Source organism: Calidris pugnax, unplaced genomic scaffold (genome assembly GCF_001431845.1).
Source record: "Calidris pugnax isolate Ruff unplaced genomic scaffold, ASM143184v1 scaffold272, whole genome shotgun sequence".
Classification (NCBI taxonomy): domain Eukaryota; kingdom Metazoa; phylum Chordata; class Aves; order Charadriiformes; family Scolopacidae; genus Calidris; species Calidris pugnax.
In genome coordinates this window covers 84,077-106,613 of record NW_015091016.1, presented here as the reverse complement: position 1 = coordinate 106,613, position 22,537 = coordinate 84,077, and the positions used below count along the sequence as shown (strand labels likewise).

At 44.0% G+C, this 22,537-nt stretch overlaps 1 protein-coding gene across 1 annotated transcript in view; it reads left to right on the top strand.

The window, feature by feature from the left end:
• The first annotated feature begins 5,453 nt into the window (after positions 1-5,453).
• SCAP (SREBF chaperone) overlaps positions 5,454-22,537 on the top strand; it is a 58,970-nt gene continuing 41,886 nt past the window's right edge. The window contains exons 1-8 of the mRNA XM_014955774.1: positions 5,454-5,472; positions 5,596-5,812; positions 12,727-12,856; positions 14,486-14,643; positions 17,641-17,861; positions 20,071-20,176; positions 21,124-21,296; positions 21,944-22,070. Coding sequence (XP_014811260.1) covers positions 5,691-5,812; positions 12,727-12,856; positions 14,486-14,643; positions 17,641-17,861; positions 20,071-20,176; positions 21,124-21,296; positions 21,944-22,070 — 1,037 coding nt within the window. The 5' untranslated portion in view covers positions 5,454-5,472; positions 5,596-5,690. The remainder of the gene's footprint in view (positions 5,473-5,595; positions 5,813-12,726; positions 12,857-14,485; positions 14,644-17,640; positions 17,862-20,070; positions 20,177-21,123; positions 21,297-21,943; positions 22,071-22,537) is intronic.

The window sequence follows — 22,537 nt, the reverse complement described above, 5'->3', positions numbered from 1 at the left end:
GTGTCCTGGGCATCGCCCAGGAACGCATATAGTTCCTGTAGCTGTGTGTGAATGTGTCCCCACAGGCTGCGGAAGTGCTGCCATGAGGTGTTGTCCTTTGTGGACTTTCTGTTCTGTAGCTCAAGAACTTAACTGGAGCCCAGATAAAAAAATAAATTCTCATTTGACAGTACAAATTTTACTTAGTCTGGCTAATTTTCTCTCTAGCAGCATCGATCTTGCCTGTCTCCACTTGTTTTGTGATAACTTTGAAGGTTCCACCGCTGATGGTGCTGTCTCCAGGGAGCCTGTGTTGGGTTGATGGATACGTGGCAATGAACCACAGCAGTGTTAGGAGGGTGGATTATTTCTTCTTTCCCCTTCATTCCTCACTTTTTCTTCCCCAAATGCACAGTAGAAGCTTCTGAAATCCTGCATCTGCTCTGGGGCTGCTACATCGATGTGATGTGCTGTTCCCCTTGTGAAGAGCAGGTAGGTTGGAGAGCCAGGTCACACATTTGAAATGATAGATCCCCCAGGGGGGGATGCTGCAGCTGATGGTGGGGGTTTGGGGGAGCAGAAGGACCGTGTTGGATCCGTTCCTGCTTTACCAAGCTCAGCATTTTAAGTGGGAAATGCTGGGTTAAAATTCACATTGAATATTTAGGTGTAGGGCTTTGCTATAGGCAACAAGATGGAGCAAATTGTTTTATGTATTGAAGTGCAAGTGAAATTACTACACAACACTGATTTTCATTTGTAATGTATATAATTTTTTTCCCATTCTTCACTAGCTCAGTAATATGTTTTTATGACTACCTGGCGCTAAGGTCTGGTTCAAGAAGGTTGTATGGAAAATTGAGGTGTTGAATAGCCTTTAAAAGAAGAGATTGCTGTTAATTATAAAGGGAAAAGTTTTCATACACTTGATAATTTTGCCTGTAAGCCTACAGTGGGCTCTTGTTGTCTGAGCTGCTTTATCTACATATGAGAGGGCTTCCTTTTCCTGCACTTGGAGGTAAAGGGGGACCTTCTGTGAAGGCTTTGAAAAGCTCTTAGGCAGAAATGTAAAGAATTCAGAACATGTAACTGTTGTTAAGTGAGATAAAAGCTTTTGTCTTGGGGGAAAAGTAGTATCATTCAGCATCTCCTTGTTGGAGGTTTTTTTTTTCCTGCAAGAAGAAATTCTACATTTCTTCCTTTGCTGGTCAATCTTGGGTTTTTTTGTAAGAATTTGCCATAGAGCCAGCAAACTGCTGCAACAGTAGGAGTTTTCCAAGAAAGCATAACTGTTCCGGCATCCATAAAACTATGGAAAAGCAAGCTCTTTCCTCGTGCATTTGAGGCACAGTTTAATACTCACTTAGTCTGGACTCTCGGTCATATTCTTATTTAATGAGGAAATGGAGGAGGTTGTTCAGGTTCTGTGTTGGAGCGTGTCAAACCTCAGGAGAAGCTGCTGTCTGTACGTAGAGATCTGGCACTATGTTTCCTAAACTTAAACCTTAGTGAGGCTTGTAGAACCAAAGAGTGGGCTACCAAAAGTGTCCAATTAAGACTGATGAGATGTGTGTTTGATGAACACTGCTGTGTGTGATGGGGCAGAGCAAGTCTTTGAGTGTAGAGGCTTCATACAACGTGCCAAGGACTAACCACTGGAGAAGACCTTGGCACCTGCTCTCTTCATAGAATCATAGAATGGTTTTGGGTGGGAAGGGACGTTAAAGACCCACCAGCCCAAGGTGCTCCAAGCCCCCTCCAACCTGCCCTTGAACCCCTCTAGGGATGGGGCAGCCACAGCTTCTCTGGCCAACCTGGGCCAGGCTCTCCCCACCCTCCCACCAAACAAGTTCTTCCCCACAGCTCAATCTCCCGTCTTGCAGTTTCAAACCCTTCCCCCTCCTCTTGGGGCTCCCCTCCCTGATCCAGAGTCCCTCCCCATCTCTCCTGTAGACCCCTTTAGGTACCTGTAGGCTGCTGGAACCAGTTGCAGAGGGGCTGTGGTGTCTCCATCGGTGGAGATACTTGAAACATGACTGGGCATCACCCTGACCAGCCTCCCCCAGGTCACCCTGCCTGATCTCCAGAGGTCCCTGCCGACCTTCACCGTGCTTCTCTGGCTTCAGCTCCAGTCCAGCGGTGTTACCCCATGCAGAGTTGACCAGCTGAATATTTTGAAAATTCTCCACCATCAACTGCTCATTAGGGGAAAGCTTTGATGGTAGAAAGCGAATCATCTCAACTCTTGGTCAGGCAGAAAATAGAAGATGCTGACCTGCTGTTGGCTGGCTAGAAGTTGTGGTGAGGAGGAGCTGGTTTTTTAGGGTTTGGATGAAGAGATGCTGCACTGGTGTACGCTGAGGGGACGGCTGGTGGGACAGGGAGCAGGTGGCATGATGCAGTACTTAATTCTGGTTGAGAAGTCGCTTTGTCTTCTGATAGTAATCAGCAGGGAGCATGTTATGAATTAAGTGGTGTATAACATAACACACTTTCTAACCAGGATAAGGAGCAGCTTGAAAAAATGTGGCCTTGGGGATCTTGAGGGTGTTGTGGGCATTTAACATTCGCTCTGCCCAACTTGTGTTATGAATGAAGAGCAAATAAATGATGGTGCTTTTTCTTGATGAGATGGTAGAAGTGGAGGACGCTGACTCCGGCGACTCGTCCTCACCTGGCTCGTGGTGCTACATCAAGATTTTCAGGCTTTGGGTCAGGCTGTCTCAGCAGTGGGGCTGTTGTACCTATGGATGTCGTGATATTCACTCATCCCCACCTGGTTGTGAGGTGTCCTTAGTCCCTTAAACAGCGTAATCTGCTGTGCTTCACAGCAAATTACCAATTAGACAATGGCAATTGAGTTGTTTCAGCGATTGCTTTTTCTCCTCTGTCTGACACAAGAATTTAGGAAAAAGATTCTAGGTGTGGGGTGTCCTTCTGGGACCTCTGCTCCCCCAGCCCACCCCCGGGTGACAGTGACCATGGGAAGTGCCGCAGAGAAGCCTTGGAATTGGATGTGTCTTTGTGAGAAAGCAGCTCGACTGAAATCACGCTTGTGTATGGCTGAATTTCTGTAATCCTGGCAATAATCATATTTTACGCTCTGTAAATGGCAGGAAGCACTAGAGAATCTCCGCAATTGCTTAATGTGCAACTTAGTTTGGAAATGAAGAGACTTTAAAAACCAAACCATGCTCTTTGGAGCCTGCTGTTTGCTTTAGTTTCTTACGATCTCTCTGAACTTCATTGTGTTTCTGTCTCTTCTACCTGAAGTGAACCAGGAAAGCACCATATTCTATTGCAAGGGTAAGGGGACATCCTCATCTCCTCTTGTTTCCAGGCGAGCTTTGCCTGGGGTTTGCAGTCATGCAAAAGGAAAGAAAGACCCTGAATGGATTCTCCTTCAACACTTGTCCTACAATCAGAGAGTTTGTTTTGCTTGAGCTAATATTTGTTTGCAAAAATGACTTTGAATACGAACGGTTCCTGCTTTTAACTTTTTAAGAGCACTGTTGTAGCATAAAGTTAATAAAGACTTCAGAATTCAATATGCACCCTCCCAAAAGCAAATACTACCTTTGGAATGCTTCGTGTTTTTTTCTTAATGAACCCTGATGTTTCACATCAGGTGAAGTGAGGGAATATGAAGTTTGAATATTGAGCATTTTCCGCTGTGACCTCTACAACTTTTAAACATATTCCTATATCCCATATGTCTGTTCTCTTGTGGGGTACCGTATTTTAGGTTCTCTGTGTGACAAAACCTTTCTATTCTGCAGTAATTCAGTGTGCAGTGTTTTGGCATTGCAAGGTCTCCAGGCAGTGAGAGAGCATTTCTCATCCCTCCCTCTCCCAAAATCCTGGAACTTTCCTGCTGGTGTTGGACTTCAGGCAAACGAAAATTGCCTACAACTAAGAAAGTGATAGCGATTCTTATGGAAAGATGTAGAAAGATGCTAAAAGTTACGAGCAAAAATATTTATCCAGGTTTTCTATTTAGTCATTAGGCCAAAATACTGGTGCTTCTGTTGCTAAAAGTCTTTTTATCTTGCTAAAGATTATTTTTAGTTGCGTTACTGGAGGGGTAGGGAAATAGAACATTGTAAAATAGTCCTGTGGGCATTAAATGAAATTTAATCTGGAATTAAAAGCATAATGGCTGTGCTTAGGGTTTGTCTTCCCTCTTATGCTCTCTCCCATGTCGCTGGAAGTAGATGCTTAGAAAAGAATATAAAACAAAAGGGCAGCTGTGATGCCTCCCCCAGCTTCTCAATATTTGAGGCTTACAGAAATCCTGAGCCAGATATGTATAAAAACCCTTAATGGATTTCTTACCTGTGTGAACCTATCGGACCTTCTCCTCTGGTATTTTTTCCATTAAAGTCAGTGAGAGTGAATTGTTCCAAATGTCAAATGACCAACTGGTTTTAATGGGCAGCCTGGGTTTAGGTCTTGTATTGAATTCTCTGGAGCTTTCCTGTGGACAAAATGACTTATTTCTTATGTTTTTGGTCTCTTATTGTCTCAGCCTTATTCAGGAGAAGCCAGGAAAAATGTATTTATTTCCTCTCAGATAAAAATATAAAAAATCTTGGATAATCATAGCTTTGGACTGTAAGGAAAAATAAAATGTCTTGCATCCAAGCCTTTTGCTTTTCAGAATGCTCTAGAGAACCACATGCTTTGCATTTAGCCTGAGATTTAAAAAAAGATGACTTTTTGAGGGTAGGCGGCTTCTGCTCCGTCTTTCCTAGAAATTCGATTTGGGCTTTATTTTAATGTATTACCTTAACCTTTTCTTAGGGCTTTTTATATTGCGGGCTTTTTTTTTTTTTTTATACTTTGTAAATCAAATTGCCAGTTGAAGTTGCCCGGTTCTGACATCTGCCATTCAGTTTGCACTTGGCAAACAGCCTCCTCCAAAGTCTTACATTTGATGAGAAGCGTTTGCCTTCGTTTCTGTTTTACCATGTGGTGTGCTCCGGCTTCATCTTCTGAACTGTGGCAGCTTATGCCTCCCTCCCCCTCGTTCCTCATGCAGAAAAAAAAGTAACTTTCTTTAGATTGTCTGAGCAGTAAAGCCTGTTCTGGGCTCTTCCCTCCTCCCCGGTGTGTTGCTAATAGTGAAAGCGCTGGAAGTGCTTCAGTGGGTGTCCGAGAGCCCTTCCCTTAAGCCCTCCTTGCTGACAGGGAGCCTCAATCCTTCTTTTCTAATTGGCATTTTGGCATCTCCTCGGAATACGGCTTAATTCTTTTACTGCTAAGCTCCTTTTCTTCCTTCCTTTCAGCCCCTTTGGTTCCTAGCTCTGTTCCTGCCTGTTCTCTCTGACCAGCGGCGGGGCCCGACGTCTGTTGGGCTGGTGTTCCTTCTCCTTCTCTACTTGTGTTTTCAGCCCTTCCTTCCCCCGGGCAAAAACCAGTCGTTTGATCAAATTGCCTGTAGGCTCATCACAAGCGCTCAGTGTGTGGTGTCTGTTTCTCCCTTCTGAGGAGGTACAATGCTGGAAATGTTTCTAAATCAAATCGGAAATGTTTCTAAATCAAATCAGTAATGTTTGTTTTCCTTTAATTTATGTATTTTCCTCACCCGCTTGCTTTTTTTTTCCCAATTTCCAGCTGGATACAGTGCCTTTGCTGAAGAGTTGCACATGCTGGAGTTGCCTGTCCCCCTGATGTGTTCCGGGATGGCAACCAGGTGACGACAGTTGAGGATGACCCTGACTGAAAAACTGCGCGAGAGGATATCGCGGGCGTTCTACAACCACGGGCTCCTGTGTGCTTCCTACCCCATCCCCATCATCCTCTTCACAGGGCTCTGCATTCTGGCCTGCTGGTGAGTCACACTGAGTACCTGTGGTCACAGGGGGCTGCTGCTTTAGGGGTTTTCAGAGCAATGCCACGAGCAGGTTTAGGTTTCCCTGTCTTGTGGGCTATGGCAGCAGCTCTTGTATTTACCCTTTCATTAAATGTAGTAGATTTTTGTTATCTTTTTGCGTGGGACAGAAGACAGAGATGAAGTGTCTCTGTGTGGTTAAATAAGTTAATAGTAAAAACTGATTGAATAAGTGAAGTAAAGCAATAAGTAAGATAAAAGTAATCCCCAAGCACCTGGTGGTGGAATCCAAAGCCATAAATTAATAATGGGGAGAAGGAAAGTTGATCTTTCCCTCCATACTTGCTTATTCTCTTCTCCCTGGAGTTTGTACTCTTCTTTTTCAGCCCTTGCCTTGGCACACAGGTGTTGTTTGTTCTTGTAAATTCTCCATTCTCTTTATGGATTCTAATTTGGGTATGAGTTGCATATCCAAATGAATATATTTTCATGATCAGAACTGTTACATGAGCCTCTTAATCGTTTCCAGTGAGGCATCATTACTGGAGTTGAGAAAACTTTTGTGCTCAGATTTGGGCACAGACAGATTCTGTCATCAAGGGTTTAATTCTAAGCATCTTGTCTCTTCTGGGAAAATAAAGCCCTATATGATGATGGACCCTACTCCTCTGCTTTCAGAAGAGCTCCATGTGTGTTGATAGAGATACAGACATAAGTTTTTCTTGGAGCATCACTGCGGATAAAGACAGACTTCTGTCACATCTACTGTTACAAAATTATTGGAGTGATTATTTTCATGTATTGAAGGCCTGTGAGATCACTTCTCATGCCTATGTCTCTTCAAGGTTGTGAGCAGCCATCAAGGCATCGCTTTCCTGATTTTCACTGCTGCTCATGAATTCTTTTAACTGTTAATGATAAGTTTTATTTTCAGATCTCTTGTTCTATAGAAATATGAAGCCTCTACAAGGTCCGTGCGAGTGGATTCTACATCCTGCTTATCTTTGTTGATGTGGTTGCAGTCTTATCTGTCTTTTTGCTCTAGCTTTTGCCTTCAGCTTTGCTGCTTTCACGTGTCAGGCTTGCATTAGCCAAAACGGAGTTCCACCATGAGCCCTGAACCACAAAATCACCACGTCACAGTGCTCATGCTGGCTAATTGCTTCACCAGCACTTCCAGTGGTATTAAGCTCCTATTTTCAGTTATCTTTCAGGTGCTGTTGCTGGGGTGAATGCAGAAATGCGAGGCAACTGCTACAGTATAAATTGTTTATCCCTACAAATGTTGCATTTTGGGGAGGGCTCAAAACAAAAACTCCTTTTCCTAAATTGAGGATTTCCCAGAGAAGAGGAAATCTGATCTAGGATTGCCAGCAGCTGTCCTCATTCTGCTCAGGAACCTTGTGCCCACTAGGTCAGAACTTTTATCACCGATTCATCTCATCTACCTCACTGTAAAACAGGAGTGAGAAATGTGCTGAAATTGGGAGAAGGAACCTGGTGGAAAGAATCAAGGTCCAGCTTCAGGGTAGAAGGTCACTTGGGTGATGTTTCCGTCCAACGTGATTGATAAGGGACGCTCAGGACCATGTGTGTAGTGATGCAGATTAGTGTCTGCAATTAAGTATTAGGAACTGTAAGCCTTCCTAACGAGGAAAGAAGGTATATGAGTGATCAAGTGGTTTCATACTGACTTTTGTCAATATCCTCCATGTTGCTGAGAAGGTTAGTCCTCATGCCTGAAGAAGTGGGTGGAAAAAGGAGAAAAGGTAATAGAGCAAAAGGGAAGCATTCTCTATTCTTCAGCCTTAAACATGGTTAATAAATAAATCCTGTTGGATCCAGCCTTGCTTGCTTTAACTACATCCTGAATTCTTGAAAGGGAGAGAGGATAAATGGAGTTTTCTCTTCTACCTGTATGCACCCAGAATCAAGGAGAGCTTGTAAAATTCTACTGCAGAAGGAATTGACTCTGTTGTTGTTGATTTCCTCCTTCCCACCTCAGTAAAACATGACCATCTTTGTGTTCAGATAACCTTTTAATAAATGAATGACATAAATGATATGGTCCAGAATTTATCCAGTATCAGTCCTGGTTCTCAATCAAGGTGACAACAATTAACGTGTGGGTATCATCCCTGTTCAAAAAGACCCGGTCTCAAGGACCAGGCAGCACAGTCCCCACAGAGGGTCTGTTATGGGTTGTTGGAACATATTCTCTCTTTAACCTTGCAAATCGTTTGTGTAGACATTATAAATTTAATATTCAAAGCAAAAATTCCTATGACTCGTTCTTACTCTATAGCTTAATCAAAGTCTGAACATCCAAGTTAGTCTTTGCTTCAGAAGGAGGGTTTTCTGCTGAACAAGGTGTAGGGCTTGTTAGTTAATGTCTTGTTTTATTATATATCATTTTCATCATCCCACCTAAATGGAACTGCATTCAGAAGTTGCTGTCAGACTCTTTGTGTTCGAAATCCACGGAGGACAGAGTCTCCTCAGGGACCGCATGATGAAACTAGAAGCAAGTTCTGTGTAACGAGGCCTCTCCTCTGCTTCACAGAAAAAAAGGAACCTGGCAGCTCAGAGTGAGGGGAATCTTTATAGCAAAAATAAAGGGGTTTTATTTACGTTTTTGAGGGTCCTGTCAGTGGGAAACAGGGCAAAGCAACCACCATTTATTCAGAAACAGGTATTGTTTATGCACTTACCAAAGCTAAAAAGGGAACTGTTGCTGCCAAATATCTGGCCTTTTCTACCCTCTGGCAAGGCCTTTTTAATCAAAGTTCATATCTCTTATTAGCAATGGGTTTTCAGGTTTTTCTGTCTTTGTGATACTTTAGGCTGGCTGAAAAATAATGATACTATAGAACAGGCTAAAGGCTTGTTCTACAGGGTGCACAGTGGAGGTGGTGGCTGTTTTAAGGCAATATATAACCTTCCCTGTTACCTAAGACCTGGCAGCTCTTGACTTCCCTTCGTATGCACCAGCCCAAGACTATTCTGGGGTGTTGGAGATCTCCTCTTTGATTCTGAGCAGGAGGAATATGCGATTGTAGGGTTTGCAGTTTGGTTGCCAGCTGCCTCGGGCTGACCTGGCGCTGCTCCACCTTGGCTCTCTAAGCTGTCTTGAAAATATGTAAAGTAGCTGGATGAGCATTTTTTGCTTCAACTTGCCTCATGCTCGGTAACCGAAATGTACTCGTGCTCAAATTCAGCAATACCAACTTGTAGATGATCAATTTTTCCTTTATTTTTGCAGAAGGATGTTGCGTTGTACCATCACTTGAGCATCTAAAAAGAACCCTTCTCAAAACTAAATCCATTGTTGAGCTTTCCCAGAATCTGTTTAGGGTCCTATTTTTCTTTCTCTATCCTTTCTGTTCTGGCGTTCACCTCTTTCCCTCACGGTCAAAAAAAATCTCTTTACAATAGACAAATTGTGAGGAGAATCAAACCTGAGTGTTAGAAATCCCTTCCCTGGAACTGCCTTGGAGCAGTTCTCGTGTTTGGGGCCTCAGCCTGTCACATCCCACAATCCTTGCAGCATTCAGTGGCTGTGGGAAGCCAGGATGCTTCTGACAGCTCAGCACCAGCTCTTGGTTTGGACTTTAAAGTATATTTTTACTTAAAAGATGCTTTAACATCGGTTTCTGAAGCAGTAGGTCTAGTGAATTGCTCTGTATCACTAGGTGGCTCTTTCTCAGTCTGTCCCTTTTTTGTCTCTGCTGTCAGTCTGTCTCAGGTGTCACTGACTTAAATCAGCTGGTACCATGTGCCTGTATATGGCTAATTAAATTAAAGAACTAATGTTTTAGCATCTAACTGAAATACCTTATAATATGTATAGTCTAGAGCGTGCGCTTTGTGTGTTCTTCCATCAGACATTCTCCAAACCTGTCATAGACACGAATCCTCAAATATCACTGTGATCTATCTATAAGTATATATTCTGGCTTCCCTTGTGGGGTTGTTTATTTATGTTGTGTGTGTATTTATGTAGTTGGCTCAAGATGAGGGAGCTTTTGATGAGTCTCAACAGTAAATCCTCTTCCTGAGCTTTGCTGCAAAACACTTCCATGAGCAGCCTACACTATCTAGATCATGTTGTGATAAGGGCTGAAGGAGCTAAACAAAGGTGTTTACAGACAACAGGGAGTGTTTTAACCTTTTAAACCTTTTAAAAGCAAATCTGTGTTGCTGAAGCTGTGCATTATAATAAAAAAATAATTCCAGGGTTTTCTTTGATGTGCCAGACCAGCTGCTAGGAAGTCCTGTCCCTCATGGGTGTGCATCAGTGTCTTCTGCTATCACAGCTGCCACAACACTTCTGGTCTCAGTAAAATATAGAATTACAAAATGGTTTGGGTGGGAAGGGACCTTAAAGATCATCCAGTGCCACCCCCTGCCCTATGCAGGGACACCTCCCACCAGCCCAGGTTGCTCCAAGTCCCCTCCAACCTGGCCTTGAAGCCCACCAGGGATGGGGCAAATTGACTCTTTCCTCCATTGCATGTACTTCCAAATTTTTTGGACAAGTTTGAAAATCCTAACGTGAAAAATAAACCCCAATAAAACAAAAATCTAGGTCATTCAAAAATACCATTAAGGAGCTGTGAGTTGCTGTGTCCAGTGTTTTGGGAGGTGGCTTGGACTTCCAGGATGGGAGTGGTTTGTTTCCTCTACAGAAAAATAAACTTTTTTTATTGACAACAGAAAAAACCAAATACTGGATCCTCAGCTGACCACCACCTTAGCTGCCCTCAAGCAGCCTGTCATGTCTTGCTTCCTTCTCCGAGGCCTCGTGTAACCCTGAGCCCACTGGAAGCTGTGTACAAATTGCCATTGTTTAGATGAACTTTCCTCCTTCCCAACTTCTCGGGTGGTTTCTGTAGCTAAATCCAGGGCTTGCCATGAAGAGCTGCTACGTTGGTAGGAGGAAATCCTTCGATAGTCAAGGAGTTGACACACATCTCCATTCCGCTCTGGCAACAGGGATGTTTCTTGGCAATGAAGTGGTTTTATTCAGATGTAAATGTACTAATGGCTGAGAACCAACATGGTGGAGCAACTGACAACCATCTCCAGAGGCTAGTTGTTTTTTAAATATAGAAATACTCTTTTTTTTTTCCAAGTTTCTGTGGTATGTAAGCTGGCGTGTTAAGGCTTTCCTTTGTGGCCTCAAGCGCAGAAAGGAAATAGCAGAATCCAGAATTGCTTGATGGGACATGCTCAACGTTGGGAAAACATGTGTGATTATGGCCAAGTGGTTGTTTTGCAGGCAGCTGTGGAGATTTCAGGTTCTTCACCTTCCATGATTGTTCTGCTGCGAGTTGCTGCTCCCACAGCTCTTCACGTTAACTCCCTACTCCACCAACAGGGCCAAGGTCTATTTAAAATCGCTCTTAATGACCTGGATAAAGGAGCAGAGCACATGCTCACCAAGTTTGTAGATCACACCAGACATGGGAGGACAGTCAGTATGGTGGAGAGCATGGTTGCCGTTCAGAAACGCAACCTCAAGTTGCCTCAAGGAAGCTCAGCAAAGGCAAAAAGGCAAACACAGAGCCCCCCACCTGGGATGGAATAAGCACTCAAAGGCTGGAAAGCAGCTTTGTGGCAAAGGACAATTTGGACATCAGTTGGACAAGCAGGTGCTACGTGTCGTTTCGAAGGACTAAAACTGATGGCTAATTGGGAGAGGAAAAGGGGATGTGCTGAGTCTCCAGTTTGTGCCTTTTCTTGGGCATTTTCACCTCTGCTGTATTATCTTGTTATTTCTTTTTCTCTTCCCTCCAGTTGCCCAATGAAATGATAATAATAATTAAATGTTGTATTTTTTGTCAGACTTAATAAAATAGCAAATCCGACAAGCTTTGCTTCTGATTTCGTTGTTCTTTTTCAGCCTTTTGTTGTCCAGTCTTTAGCTGTTGCTTGTCCCCCTCCGTGGCCTTTGATGATTCAGGCAAATCCATAATGAAGTGGGCAGAGTATTGCAGGAAAACAATCCCAAGACCTTTATATTTATTCTGGCACTATTGCAAGGAAAGCTGAGCTATAAATGGAAAAATACATCAGAAATTTAAGTCTTGATAGGTTGTTGTGCATCAGAATGAAAAGAGAGAAGTTATATCGTCAGAAAGCCCAGGAAATTCAGGTCTCTGGTTCATTTGGTGCTGATAGTTCCAGCTTCTTCATCAATATCAGTCTTTTTTTTTTCACTAGTTCAATTCTGATACGGTTTTAATCACTTTTGAGAACATCTGGAGCTAAAACCAATATTCTAAACTCCCTGAAATCGCAGTTTCTCAACTTTCAAGTGGTTTGAAGTCTCTGTTGTGGGGCATCTGCTACAATCATTTGAAGACTATAGTAGCAAAAAGGTTTGGTGTCTCATTGCTACTATTAAAAGTGCTTCGAGGACCGATGAATTTAATGATGAATATTGAAAAGAGTTTAAATCTTCAGGAGGAAAATGGGGTGATTAATGTGGGGTTTGGGTCAGGAAAGCTGCCATCTGAATACAATGAACGTCTCAGTTTTTGTGCGGGCTGCAGGATAGTTGAGATGTGTATTTATTATTTGAGGCTGTATTTAATCATTGTTTTTAGCAGTACTAACTTTCAGGTGACAGCGAGTAATCCTGGTGAGGTCCTGCAAGAACTTCCATTCTTTATCTCCCAGAACTTTCAGTTATCCCTTTCCAAGGGAGAAAAATCCAATTATCTCTTGTGTTGGGGAAATACAAACAGTTCCTAACACCCTCTTGCATCGCAGCCGTGTCCTGCAGAGCTTGGACTAACCTGGAGTGGGCTCATTTTTCACAACCCATTCATTTTTTTGAGCTTTTTTGTCTAAAAGCCTAGTTTAAAAAAAACCAACCACGATGTTTCTTGCTTATATCTTAACCACAGTTACCCGCTGCTGAAACTGCCGCTGCCTGGCACGGGCCCTGTGGAGTACAGCACCCCCGTGAAGGATTATTCCCCACCTTCTCCGGAGGCGGCTCTGCAGCAAGGGGATCTGGGCGAGCGTCCCGACTGGGTGAGTCCTGGCTTTATCGAGTAATATTTCTGTAGCTCCTAAGTTTAGGCTGTATTTGTGTTGTCAGAAAAACAGATGCTAGGCGTTTGGAAGAGCGAAAAGCTCTGAAACGGTGTTTAAGAGCCTATTTTTCAAGGGTAACTTGGCCTAAGGCAAGTAGTATGCTTTTTAAAGAGTTATTAGGTTTTAAATAAGTTCAAGGATGGGCTCTGGGAGGACAAGCTTCCTGCTGACACGCATGGCTTCACCTACCTGCCTTTGGCCTCCTCTGAAGGGTGAGAATAGGATTTAGTCAGCCCTTTACTGCTGTGACAGCCTGTGGAGATGCCACCAGTAATTCCGATGGTGATGATGGTGTTGTCAGCCTCTCTCCGAAGGGATCTGAATTCTGGCTTTCAACCAGCTTATCCTGTGAAGGTTGGATATATCGGATGTCCTTCGAAGCTGTCGGAATGGGAATGTCTGTCTGACCTGGAGGTGGAAGACAGACTGTCCAGCTCCTCAGCGCTTGCAGTTTTCTCTCTTTTGGCTTTAAAATACTGCATCCAGCAGGGTTTTTTTCTGATGTTGTCAACAGTCTGGGCTTCATCTCCAAGACATAGGCTTTTTTTCTTAAAGTCACAATCACGAGTTTTTCATTTTAATTAGAATTTAGGCAGCCAAGGACTGGCTGTGGAGCTGGCTACTACAGTGTGGTCTTGGGATGCTTGAAGAACCTGGTGAATGGAATATAATCTAAAAGTGGGTGTTGGTTTTGTTTGTTTGTTTGTTTTTATTTGGCTGGTATGTATCATGCAGGTAAACTAGACTCATAACCTTATGTTAAGGGTAAGAAATTGACTTTTCTTTTGCATGAGCAAACTGGAGCCCTCATGCTTTCTGAGAAGGCTGATAACCTGGTCCAGGAAATCAGAAAACAATTACAAAATCATCCTTTTTAAATTGCATTGTTCTTTTTCATTCCAAGATCTCTCTTAGGTAGAAATTACTTGTTTGCTTAATGCTTTTGATGCCTTCAGTTCTCTACTCTCCCCATGTGTGTTCTTCTCACTCTGATTTAAATAATTTGCTGCCTTTTACGCTCCCTGGTGCCACTGAGAGTGTTTTTGCACTGTGCTGGTAACTCGGGCTGCTGCTGGCTGATTAAATCATCCCTTTTCTGTTTTATTGCCTGGTTCAGCTAATAGAGGACAAAAGTTCTGGCTGCCACAGCATGTGGAGTTCCCCAGAGCGGGACCAGCAGCCTGGGCACAGAGACCAGGAAGATTTAGATGGCACACGGCAGAACCAGCACAGGTTGGGGGGGAACCACAGCCTGGTGAGAGGCAGTGAGTTCCTGCTCCTGCCTTTCATCCCAGCACCAAATTCAGCAGGAGCTGGGAGCTTCTGCCTCACAAAGAGGCGCGAAACGATGCCAAAATGGTCAGTGGCATTTTGCCTCTTTGAGGAACAGGCTCTTTTTGTTCTTGCTAGGTTGGTGCTGTCATGTTTCACCTCTAATTTGGGAAAGGAAAATACAGCCTGGCTGGCAAACCCCTTCCTGAAAGGGTGCCAAGCCGGGGTCTGATTCCGCCGAGCAGCTTCCCGCTCGCTGTGTGTTTCCATTCCCCCCCTGGTTTCTCCCCGCAGTACGTCGGTGCTCCCGTGGCCTACATCCAGCAGATCTTTGTGAAGGCCACCGTCTCCCCGTGGCAGAAGAACTTCCTCGCCGTCGATGTGTTTCGTTCACCCCTCTCCCGCGTCTTCCAGCTGGTGGAGGAGATCAGAAACCATGCCCTGAGAGACAGGTAATTAATGAGTGTTCGTTAAGTTTTTGTCTAGAAGGCAGGCTGACCCACTGTTGCACACACCAGTCTTCTAAACTCCTGCCTCCTAAATCTGATAGTTAACTCTGGATTTGTAAAATTCTGAAAATTAAATGAAAACAAGAGGTCGCTGCTAACAAGTGACACCGTATCCATCCTGCACGTTTAGCTTTTGTATCAGACAACTTCCCTGTGCTCTAGTCACTGATAATTATCAGGAACCATCCAGGCAGAGTCCCAGGGCTGTTACAGTTGATGGCAGCATCATACAATCCCTTCATAAACACATGAGCTTTGCATTAAAGCACATTCATTTGACCCCCTCCATTCCTATTGTGAAGCTCTTCTAGAATTCCTCATGGTCAGGAACCTTCTCCTGACTTTCTATATTTAGGACCTGCTTGTTTTTGGCCTGATACTCTCTTTGTACGAAAAAATAGCTTTCCCTCTGCTTCCAGATATTTACAGGGAGAACTCATTCTCCCCACCCCGAATCCTTGTCATCATCAATTGTACATGTTATGAAGCGATTGATCAACGTCTCCGTGTCCCTCTCTGCCATTTCCAGCTGATGAGCTCCCACCTTACTGCAGAAACTCTTGTTAGTCCCCAAGTCTTGTACTTTGTACTGTTAATAGAAGGGTGATTGCATTTATTCCAGCCCTCCCATCATCCATTGCAGATATTCTGTTCCTTTTCTGTATTAACGCTGTTTCTTTATTTTGTGTCATTGGCAGCTATCCCTATATCTTATTCCAAGGTTATTAATAAAAATACATAATCATCCTGGTCTTCCGAACTGTCTGTGAGAAATTCCACTTCGTTTTTCTCAATAATAGTGGTTCCCCTTTCAGCAGCCCCGTGACCATTTTCCTGTTAACCTCCTTCTTTACTGCATCGCAGTTTTTGTGTGAACTTGTGTCTTTCCTGTGCATTTTCTGTGCGATGCTGCATCAGAGGCTTTACTGGGGCTCAGGCAGATGGGATCTGCTGGGCTTTCCTCATCCAAGAAGGCAGGCATTTTAAAGAAAAGACCGCTCAGATTAGTTTGGCATATTCTCTCTGTAAACCCAAAATACATTTTATACACATTAACTTGCCTCTCTTTGTTTTTTAAAACAAGTTTTCCTTCAACTTCTAAGTTTTTATCTTCCTTCCTGCCTTCCTTCCTTCCCTGCTTGTCTGTGTGTGTTCAGTGAGAATAATGATGCTGAGAACAGGCCAAGTGTGGTGTCTCATTATCTCCCCTTGGTGTTGCCCTTGATGAAGCAAAATTAAACTTATGCAGCCATCAGAGAAAAAAAAAAGGATCTGAGCACTTAGACCTAAACCTTCAGATAAAAGCTCCCATTTTGGTGACAGACTCAGATATTTCAGGAAACATCTAACTTTGAGATTGAAACTGACAACAAAGAACTTCGTAATGACTTTGGGGATAATTTTAGAATCTAAATTAAGTGCAGCTGATTTTCTTAATATGAAAAAAGGCATTTTTTTTGTACTAAAGTAAAGAAGGAGCTGACGATTATTGACAACTGGGTAGGAAACACAAGGTGATTATATTTCCATCAGCTTGCTCAAACTTGGAGCAGTCGTTAGTAAAATATTAGAAGTGAGCTGAAATGCATAGTTTATTCCAGTTCATGGGTTTTGGTATCGCTCTGCATCCACAATGTACTGCTTGAGATCCTTGGCTGTGTGAGTTTGCTTCCCAAATGAGAATATACTTAGGCTTATCTGCAATATAAGCTGTTACCACTGTTACATTTCACGGTCAACTAAAGCAGAAATACAAACCAATAGTTATATTACCCCTCCTGGAGCTATTATCGGAGGCATCACTATTTCACGGTCAACTAAAGCAGAAATACAAAACAATAGTTACGTTACCCCTCCTGGAGCTATTATTGGAGGCATCAGTTCCTTTAAATTATCTTTCAGAAAGCTTCTGTTCCTATAAACACAGTATTTTCTTTTGATAGGTGTGACTTTTCTAGGTATCCTGCCATACAGTGACAGGATATAGATTCCAGAGGGAGTGTTCACAAGGGTGTAACTCAAATCATCATCATCGCCTGGTTCCCGTGGTTGCTCTTTGTAGTCACTATTGAAAAATCCTCCTCTAGAAAAGGGATATTACAACAGGACCCTGAATGAGTTGTCCTTTGGAGCCACCATAATCTGCGAGGCTGGAGCCAGGGAAGACTGGGCTCTTGCATCTTAATTTAACCTTTGTTAATTATACCCTTTCTGGGCAAATCCCACCAGTTGCCCATATCACGCTGAGGGAAACGTTCTCTGTTGGATGGGCAGCTCTTCCTCCTGTACCCAAACTGCAGGCTGACAGGTTTTGTCACTAAACCTCCACAGACAGATCCTACCATGAGCCCAATTCAAATCTCACTTGAATTCCTAGTTGATAAGGCTGATGCAGTTGTGTTAAAATGAAATTTTAACACAAGGTCCTGTTCATACCAGTCCCACCTCTATTGATTTCTGAGCCTGTAACGCATTTTCTTTTCCCTACAACGCAGAGGAATTCTGGAAACACTTTGCACAGTTGCAGATATTGAATCCTTTGTACATTTTAGAGCAATCTGTACACCTCAGAAAGCAAATAAAGATTTCCATAAAGTGTCCTTCTGTATACGTGGAAATGAGTATGCAGAGGGTCTTTGTAGGAGAATTCCAAGAGACAGTGTCTCTGTAGACTGGAGGTGTCTTAAATGTGGAACTGCAAATTGTGGCACCTAGGATGGGTGAAGAGTGAAAGCAAAATGATAATGGGGTTCTGGGGTCTGTACACACGAGATCCCAGTGAGATCCCAGTCTGTGGCCCGAGGCTCTTGGTCCATAGTTGTTAAGAACAAGAGCAGTAACGTGGATGGCACCTTGGGGTGTTCATCTCAGCAGCTTTGCCTTTTGTTTGTGAGTCTTGCCACACACCTAACGCCATCTAACCTTTTATTTGCCTTTCAGTTCTGGTGTCAAAAGCCTGGAGGAAGTTTGCCTTCAGGTAACGGATCTTCTGCCTGGCCTCAAGAAGCTGCGGAATCTGCTCCCCGAGCACGGCTGTCTGCTGCTGTCTCCAGGCAACTTCTGGCAGAACGACCGCGAGCGATTCAATGCTGACCCAGATATCATCAAAACCATCCACCAGCATGAACCAAAGACATTACAAACGTCGGCCACTCTCAAAGGTAAGAGGCTGAAGCGCCAGAAAAGCTTTGAGAGATGCCTACAGCTTGGGTCGCTGTATTGTCTGCAGTATCTCCAACATCTAGATGGCCAATCTTAGCAAATTGGGGGGCATTTTGTTACTCACAACATCTGAAACGAGCTACCAAATAAATGTCATCTCTCATTTCGTATCTGTATTTGAACTCAGATCTGGTTTTGTGCAAAGTGAATAATTCCATTCAGTCAGACTCCTTTCTATAGGTGTAAAAATAGCAGGTAACTTGTCCAAGTCTTTTTGTTCCCCTTACTCTATGTATGCTCTAATCTGTCTTTCCCCTCATGCTGTTTTCTGTCAAAGACTGTCTCATTGTCACAGATAAATGAAATTTCACCCTCCTCCCACTGATTGTTGCTTGCTTAGACCCATAATTGACACTGGATATCGTAAAACTATTCTTCTCTCTTAATTAAAAAAACCCCTCTGACCATGTCAGTGATGGTGTTGCAGCAGGAACATGAGGGGCATGAGGGCAGGCAACTTCCCCACAGGAAGGAAGGTTTTTCTTCTTTTTAAAGGGAATTTCCCATGTTTTAATTTGTGCCTGTTACCTCTTGTCCTGTCACTGGGGCTGAGGCTGAAGCGCCAGAAAAGCTTTGAGAGATGCCTACAGCTTGGGTCGCTGTATTGTCTGCAGTATCTCCAACATCTAGATGGCCAATCTTAGCAAATTGGGGGGCATTTTGTTACTCACAACATCTGAAACGAGCTACCAAATAAATGTCATCTCTCATTTCGTATCTGTATTTGAACTCAGATCTGGTTTTGTGCAAAGTGAATAATTCCATTCAGTCAGACTCCTTTCTATAGGTGTAAAAATAGCAGGTAACTTGTCCAAGTCTTTTTGTTCCTCTTACTCTATGTATGCTCTAATCTGTCTTTCCCCTCATGCTGTTTTCTGTCAAAGACTGTCTCATTGTCACAGATAAATGAAATTTCACCCTCTTCCCACTGATTGTTGCTTGCTTAGACCCATAATTGACACTGGATATCGTAAAACTATTCTTCTCTCTTAATTAAAAAAACCCCTCTGACCATGTCAGTGATGGTTTTGCAGCAGGAACATGAGGGGCATGAGGACAGGCAACTTCTCCACAGGAAGGAAGACATATCTGTATTTGAACTCAGATCTGGTTTTGTGCAAAGTGAATAATTCCATTCAGTCAGACTCCTTTCTATAGGTGTAAAAATAGCAGGTAACTTGTCCAAGTCTTTTTGTTCCCCTTACTCTATGTATGCTCTAATCTGTCTTTCCCCTCATGCTGTTTTCTGTCAAAGACTGTCTCATTGTCACAGATAAATGAAATTTCACCCTCTTCCCACTGATTGTTGCTTGCTTAGACCCATAATTGACACTGGATATCGTAAAACTATTCTTCTCTCTTAATTAAAAAAACCCCTCTGACCATGTCAGTGATGGTTTTGCAGCAGGAACATGAGGGGCATGAGGACAGGCAACTTCTCCACAGGAAGGAAGATTTTTCTTCTTTTTAAAGGGAATTTCCCATGTTTTAATTTGTGCCTGTTGCCTCTTGCCCTGTCACTGGGCACCACTGAGAAGAGAACCTGGTGAGGGGTCTGGAGCACAAGTCTTGTGAGGAGCAGCTGAGGGAGCTGGGGGTGTTCAGCCTGGAGAAAAGGAGGCTGAGGGGAGACCTTCTCACTCTCTCCAACTCCCTGAAAGGAGGGTGTAGCCGGGGGGGTCGGTCTCTTCTCCCAAGGAACAGGCCATGGGACAAGAGGAAACGGCCTCAAGTTGCTCCAGGGGAGGTTTAGGATGGAGATTGGGAAAAATTCCTTCCTGGCAAGGGTTGTCCAGTGTTGGCAGAGGCTGCCCAGGGGCAGTGGTGGAGTCACCATCCTTGGATGTGTTTAAAAGCCGGGCAGATGTGGGTCAGTAGTGGGTTTGTCAGTGTTGGGTTGAGGGTTGAACTTGATGATCTCAAAGGTCCCTTCCAACCTGGACAATTCTATGGTTCTATTCTATGATTATTCCCCTGCATCAGGTGTTTCTACACATGGATAATGTCTCACCAGAACACTGAGAAAGCGCTTCCTGTAAGAACAGTAGTTCTCATTCATCATTTTTCACAACAAACGCCTCTCGTATCCCATCTTTTTTCTTTTTTTTCCGCTGTTATCCTAATGTTTTCTTCCCACTGGTTTTGCAGATCTGTTGTTTGGACTCCCCGGGAAGTACAGCGGGGTGAACCTCTACAATCGGAAGCGCGTGGTGTCATACACTGTCACACTGGGGCTCCAGCGATACGATGCCAGGTGAGGAGCTTTGGCTCTGCTATTTCTCTGTTAGCAATCCCTTCTTGGCAAGTTTGCTGTTTCCTCTGCTCTGATTATTGTTACGTTTTTCTTTAATCTCCATTTTCTCGTGTTTTAGAGTATTTTAGGATCTTCTGAATGTGCTATAGAAAAACAGGGTGCTTTTGGGGGGAGAAAACTTGCTGTGTTTTAAGGAAATACTGATAAAATACTATCAGTTCTCAGTTTCTCTTTAAGAAAATATATATATAATGCCCAAAGCTGCCAATGGGAGTTCCTCTGATAATGCTTCATCTGCCCACAGAGCTGTCTGGTGCAGCCAAGGCCCAGTAGGTCTGTTTTGACCCAGTTCCTGGTACACAGAGCGCTTTGCTTTCCAGTAAGTGCTAATTTAAACTGGTACCAACTGTGAAACCCCTTTGGCAGTGTTGGCAGGGCTAGCTGGAACGGGGTGGATGTGAGGACTGAACGCTGTGCTCAGCGTGGCACAGAATTCCCTGAGGAACACCTAGGATGGAATTGGCAGCGCAACAGTCGAAACTCGCTCTGCTGCTGCCCGTGCAGGAACCCTTCAGCCTCCAGGACTGTCGTGTAGCACCTTTCATCAGCCCCACTTACCTAAAATTCAGGCAATGTTTAAGACTACGGCATGTTCTGTTCCCCAGGGACAACATTTTTGGATGATGAGCCTTTGCTTTAAATAGTTTTGCTGAGTCTTCAAGGTTATCTTTGAATCTTCAGAGAAATCAAGGCCTGGAAGAGTGTCACAGCAGAGATGTGACAAATGTTGCTTGGGCCACAGCAGAACAGATTTATCAGTCAGGCCTAGAGAGAACTGTGCTTTGTGAATCTATGGAGCTTCTTCCTGCTTGATCCTGAGCTCCTCCCCGGAATTGTGTGCTGGTTGTTGGGTGCAGTGACATCCCCCTCCTTGCTTTTCACCTCAGGTTCCTCAGCAGCCTCCGCTCTCGCCTCAAGCTGCTGCATCCCAGCCCCAACTGCACGCTGCGAGAGGAGAACATCGTTCACGTCCACTTCAAGGAGGAGATCGGCATCGCCGAGCTGATACCCCTCGTCACCACCTACATTATACTCTTTGCTTACATCTACTTCTCCACACGTAGGTTTGTGGGGTGGAGAGGAGCCTTGAGGGGAGAGCAAGCTAATAACCCCCCTGCCAGCTGAATATATGTAAGGGATCAGTGGTGTGATGCCTACAGATAAGAGAGACTCCTCTCCAGAGCACTGCGGTTCCCTCCTGTTTCAGCAGGAAAGGTGGTGGTGAAATTTTGCCCTGAACTGTCCTGTAGGGAATTACTAGTCCTGTTTATCTGATTTCTGCTGATTTGTCCCTCTTGGCCAGTGTGGTGGTGTTCCTTGTGATCCCTTCTGAGGTGTTTTCTGTCTTAGGCAGCTTTAAGTGCCAGAGTAATGACATTTTTTTCTAGTTTAGAGACACTAACTCTTTGTCAGACAGATTAAATAGATATTCTGAGGTTGTAGGCCTTACTAGCCACACTTAAGTTCCTTTTTTCACGCCTCAACAGTGCTGTACTGGAAATAGCTTGAGCTGCAAGCCATGCTTGTTAGTGGGAGGGTCTGGGAGCTGCATTTCAGACACAAGGCTGAAGTACCATTACTTCTGGGTGGCAGGGCATTAAGCTCCCTGCTGAGATAAGTCAGGATGAGCATCCCTTCTTGGTTTTTTATTATGAATATGTCATTTTCTTTTGCTTGGTCACTGAGATTTTGCGTTCTGTTTTTCAGGGAAGATCGACATGGTGAAGTCGAAGTGGGGCCTGGCCCTGGCAGCGGTGGTGACGGTGCTCAGCTCGCTCCTCATGTCCGTCGGGCTGTGCACGCTCTTTGGTTTGACGCCTACTCTTAACGGAGGGTATGTTTCCAGCACCCAAACCTCTTCCTAAAGAAGGGTGGATGGAGTTGAAATCATTTGAAAAACAGCTGTTAAATGCTTAGTCTGCAAGATCTAGTATTTTTCAAACAAGCTTTTGAAATCATTTGAAAAACAGCTGTTAAATGGTTAGGCGGCAAGATCTGGTATTTTTCAAACAAGCTTACATGTCCAGAGAAGGGCAATGGAGATGGTGAGGGGTCTGGAGACCAAGGAGAAGGGTCTGGAGAACTTGTGAGGAGCAGCTGAGGGAGCTGGGGGTGTTCAGCCTGGAGAAAAGGAGGCTGAGGGGAGACCTCGCTCTCTCCAACTCCCTGAAAGGAGGGGGTAGCCGGGGGGGTCGGTCTCTTCTCCCAAGGAACAGGAGATGGGACAAGATGAAAGGGCCTCAAGTTGCTCCAGGGGAGGTTTAGGATGGAGATTGGGAACAATTTCTTCCTGGAAAAGGT